At 40.6% G+C, this 5,075-nt stretch overlaps 1 protein-coding gene across 1 annotated transcript in view; it reads left to right on the top strand.

Moving 5' to 3' along the window:
• The first annotated feature begins 64 nt into the window (after nucleotides 1-64).
• The window catches only part of cpm (carboxypeptidase M), an 18,989-nt gene continuing 13,978 nt past the window's right edge, over nucleotides 65-5,075 (top strand). Inside the window, exons 1-3 of the mRNA XM_023421056.2 lie at nucleotides 65-191; nucleotides 1,700-1,888; nucleotides 4,672-4,769. Of these exons, the coding sequence (XP_023276824.1) occupies nucleotides 1,714-1,888; nucleotides 4,672-4,769 (273 nt within the window). The 5' untranslated portion in view covers nucleotides 65-191; nucleotides 1,700-1,713. The remainder of the gene's footprint in view (nucleotides 192-1,699; nucleotides 1,889-4,671; nucleotides 4,770-5,075) is intronic.

Raw genomic sequence — 5,075 nt, 5'->3', positions numbered from 1 at the left:
CACACGTACTTCTCTAAGCTCCGCCCCTCCCGCAGACAGACAGGGAGACCCGCTGATGAATAAGTAACATTCATTCAAAGAAGCGACAGACAGATACAGACTCCTCTTTAAACTGTCTGTCCGTGGCGGGAGCGGGAGTCTTCGTCACTCTGTTCGGATCAGCTTCGACACACGACCCGGCGGACCGACAGGTAAGACCTCTGACATCAATCCGTACTGATCTTTCAGCGTCTGTTGAGGGGCTGATAATCGATCAGATATCAGCGCTTTTGATCCTATAGTGTCTGTGACTCTCAGTAATCAGCTGAAGAAGAACATTATAGCACTTAATGATCTGTTATTTGCTTTAGCATCAGGATTTCTAAATTATTCAATAACATTCCTGTGGTGTGTTGGTTGTGTGAGCAGAGATCAGACAGGACTTTCCTCTCAGTTTGTTTCTAAAAAAAGACTTTTTTATATATTTATACATATTTATATATATATCTATGTATAGATTTATATATATTATATTTGTGTTATTGTTTATGTTTAACTGACCTCATTCGCTGAACTTGCTTTTAAAATTTTTACTGTAAAACCGATTGAACTTGGATTAACTGAACTCCACCTGAGTTAAACTTAACTGTCTCAATAATGACCAGACAGGACTTTCTTTGTAGACTTTAAGCTACGAAACCCATTTGTTTCTGTCTGTATTTACACACTGTCTCTAGAAATTGTTTGTATATAGTTCATTTGTTTGGCTAGTTTTCATAAAACACTCTTAAAGGACCTATATGTGAGTTTTTAGCTAACGCTAAATAGCCAACATTAGCATCAACATCTGTTTACTTAATGGTCTAGAAAGAAACATGGTGGATTGAGCATCAAACTTTATTCCTTCACTCACCAAGAGCTGTTGTCAAAGACGTATTCATTCTGTTTTTATTGATTCTGAAGTTAGCATGCTAGCCAGCTAGCCCTGGCCTGTGAGACGGGAACTCTAACCTTTTGTTTTGTAAACGCAACAATGGCCGAAGCTCTTGTTAAACCGACCATTACCTCCACCAGCTCCCGCTCAACCTAAACCAAGTACAATCAACTATGAAACAATCTGAAGCTTAGTTTATCTAAATGTTAATGCTCCTAAATGTCTTCTGTCACGTAACGTAGCAAAACAGCTAAAAAGGCTGATGATGTAACAAGATGTTTTGACGTCAAGGTAATGTTTGCTAACTGTGAAAAAAAGAAATTAACTTTGTGTATTAATCTAATATAAAATGAGGAGTATATACAACCAATGAAAATGAGCTCACCCAACATTAAAATGAATTAATTTACTAACTTTGACCCGACTGAAATATTAAATTAGATATCACAAGGAATAAAACTGACTTAACTAATCTCTGCTCCCTGAGGCTGAAAGGAAAGAAAGACTGTAATTACAGTTTTACACATCGGCCTAAATTCCTGAACAGCCGCTGCCCAGATTCACAACAGACTGACTGACACCTGAACTCATCATTGTCTTCTGACAGGTTTAATTAACACGTCACCTCCTTCCTGATTACTGTACAGCTGTTCATGCTTCGATCTCACTTCATCAGTTCATCTACGTTTCCATCAGATGTTTTTCTTCCCACAGTAACCATGACAACATTCAGCATCACACCTGTTGTTGTTGTTGTTGTTGACTTTTTGTTTTCTCCTCGTACAGGTCACACTGCAGTGATGTCATCGCTCCTCCTCCTCCTCTTCCTCTTCCTCCCCTTCCTCATCATCACCCCCGCCTTGACGCTGGAGTTTCGTTACCACGACAACAGTGAGATCGAGCAGTACCTCCTCCAGATCAACGCCTCCAACCCTGACATCACACACCTGTACAGCATCGGCCGGTCCGTCAGAGGTAACAACAGTTATTTTCTGTATTGATTAATGTGACTATTATTTTTATTCGATTAATCAATTAGTTATTGGATTTATTAAATGTCAGACAATAGAGAAAAATATCTCAGTTTCTCAGAGTTGTCTTGTTTTGACCGACAAACTGTCCAGAACCAAAAAATAATCCATGTACAATAATGTAAAACAGAAAAATCTTCATGTTTGAGAGTCTGTCAACAATGAATCAGTTATTAAAACAGTCCAAAATATTAATCAATTATTAAAACAGCCCAAAATATTAATCAGTTATTAAAACAGCCCAGAGTTAAACGCATTTGTTGTGCTTTTTGCTGTTGGTGTCTGTACTCCACCGTGTCCAAGAGAGCTGTAGAAAACACTTCAAATATACAACGCAACCAAAAGAACAAATGCACTGCTTCATTGATGTAATCAGCCAATCAGAAGAGAGGAGGCTCTGAGCCTCTCTTCTGATTGGCTGACTGTTTTCTGAGTGATCCAATAAAAATAAAGCAGATTTCAGGTAGAAACTCTCAGAGAAACCAAATCCTGCAAGGTTTGGACGGTGGGTCCAGGTGGGCGGGGCTTGGTGACTGCTTTGTTGTGACATCACAAAGTTCCAGAAGTCCTGACGGCTGGTTTTAAGGCTCAGTTTCTGAATACAGGCTGTGTGCATTTCTCTGTGGACTGAGGCTTTGATACTTTCACAGTATTAATATAGAAGCTAGAGCTGATCTATAATCACACTACACATGGACACAGACCTTTACACTGGAGGAGCTTTAACTTTTTCAAACCAGGAACTTCAGTATTTGGATCAAGCAGCTTGTGAAAGAAAAAGGTCTGTCAGATTTACTGGTCTACTGTTACATCAGTGTCAGACACATAATAAATCAACATTTATGTAAATCAATAGCTCCTTTCAGCCTGTTCAACGCAGGAATGTTACGTCTTTATTCCACCTCGCCGTTCTGTGTAAAAGGTATGAATCCGGTTCGGAGGGTCATTGTTGTTCCACAGTCACAGGGCAGTGTGACGAGGCGTCCTCTTAACGGCAATATGGGGACTCATCCTGATCAGGATGTCGCTCTAATCAATAGTCAATAGTTTTTATCCTGCATGTGAAGCCTCTCCATTTGAACCTTACACAAAGAGAAAGAGGCAGATTACTTTACACACACACACACACACACACACACACACAAATTGACTGATATCAGTCACTGTAGCAACCATGACAATGACCGAGTGTGTGTCAGTTGGCGTCTGTGTGATCATATGACTCGACTGCAAACTGAGGTTAATTTAATCTGGGACGCCTTAATCTGGGTAATCACACACACACACACACACACACACACACACATACACACCCAAAGCTAATCTGAGCTAATCTAGGACACCACCTGGCCTGCGTCCAATTTCTGTGCAAGTGTGTGTGTGTGTGTGTGTGTGTGTGTGTGTGTGTGTTGCAGACTTGCTCAGTCTTGCACAGCGTCATTCCCTCCTCTGCAGCACTGACAGTTACGTGTGTTTGTGGACATGGAAACTTTTCCTTCTCTGCTTCTCAGTGAAAACAGAACAAACTTAATTTGTCTGTTTGGTGACGTCGTTGGCGGCGGCGGGGATCTACACGGCGTTCAGGGTTGTGAGGATGATGTTACTTAATGATCGTCATCATCGCCTTTTCAAAACTTTTTAACGACTCCGCCTTTTTCTGTGTTTCTGTGTCCCGCGGAGATCCAGTCATGAACGACACATTGCTGAGTCACTCAGCGTCTCCTCGTGGTGAACATCAGCTTCAGTTCAGTCGGAGTAACGGTGCTCAGGCCGACTCAAAGACTCGACTTCAATATCTGGACAAGGAAATATTCATGATAGAAAAGACGATCTCTAATCCAAACAAAGATGTTAGAAAAGCTTCCATTCATCAGTTCTAATAAATCAGTTCGAATTCTCTATTATTTATATCGATGTTTAATAATAATAATAATAATAATTATAATAATAATGAACTGGCAATTTTCATACAAGAAATGCAGCACAAAGTTCTTTACTACAGAGACATTGCTTCACATGAAGAGCCATAAAATGAACATAAAAACATGATAAAACATTAATATAGAATGAGATGGAATAATAATGAAATAAGAACATAACATGAAAAATAAATAAATAATTAAGAGTCAAAAGTGAAATATACAGAACACGTAAAATCAAGTGAGAAACTTTTTCTTTAAATGAAAAACGTTTCTATTGAAACTTTCCCTGAAGCTAACCGAACCTTTAGCGTAGCATCGCGATTCTTTATCTGAGACGTTTCTCCTCACGTCTCTGAATCAGGAAACGCTCTTATGGTTCGTATCAGACAGGAACAAATAACCTATATGGTCGTTCAGGGAGGAAGGCGTGTTGTAAACATGATAACCTGTTAGCATTAGCACGGCTGGTAGCTACAGCTTCATGTATGTGGCGTTTGGTGGCAGGTAGACCTGCAGAGCTAATCACTCTAAATGTGGGTTTGTCTCTACATGCAACACCTTTCACATTACACAATCATTTTACCCATGATTCATAGAAAAACTACTGCTGGGTGCAGCTTTCAGGTCTGTTACCTCTGAGTGTTCAGCATCAGTGGAGGTGCTGGTCTCAAACCAGCTCAAAGGCTCATGCAGAGTCTTGTGCTTCACCGTGAACCAAGTATTTTCCTAATCAAACAAACGAGCTGCAGCGTAAATGTAAATTTTCTGAATGTATAAAACTGAGTTTCCTCTCTGTCTCTGTCAGGTCAGCAGCTGTGGGTGTTGGCTGTGGGTCGCAGTCCACGCCGTCACACCGTCGGCATCCCAGAGTTCAAATATGTGGCTAACATGCATGGAAACGAGGTGAGACACACACACACACACACACACACACACACACACGAGCGGACCCCTCCCTGTTGACAGGAAGCAGGAATAAAAGGAGACTAAAGAGATCAACATAAGCCATTCAAAGTCAGACACACTCCATACATACTTTTGTAGTCAGACAACAGACTGTGTGTGTGTGTGTGTGTGTGTGTGTGTGTGTGTGTGTGTGTGTGTCAGATGGAAACAGACAGTACGGTGAGTCAACATTAAAACGTGAGACAACAATATAAAACAAACCTATGGATTCATGAGTTGAATAGAAACAACGGCAGCAGCAAC

The sequence above is a fragment of the Seriola lalandi genome, unplaced genomic scaffold (assembly GCF_002814215.2).
Source record: "Seriola lalandi dorsalis isolate HSWRI2012SDOR001 ecotype SW California unplaced genomic scaffold, Sedor1 jcf7180002054661, whole genome shotgun sequence".
In the NCBI taxonomy this organism is placed as follows: domain Eukaryota; kingdom Metazoa; phylum Chordata; class Actinopteri; order Carangiformes; family Carangidae; genus Seriola; species Seriola lalandi.
Note: the sequence above shows the minus strand (reverse complement) of the source record. Positions and strands in the feature narration are given on the sequence as shown.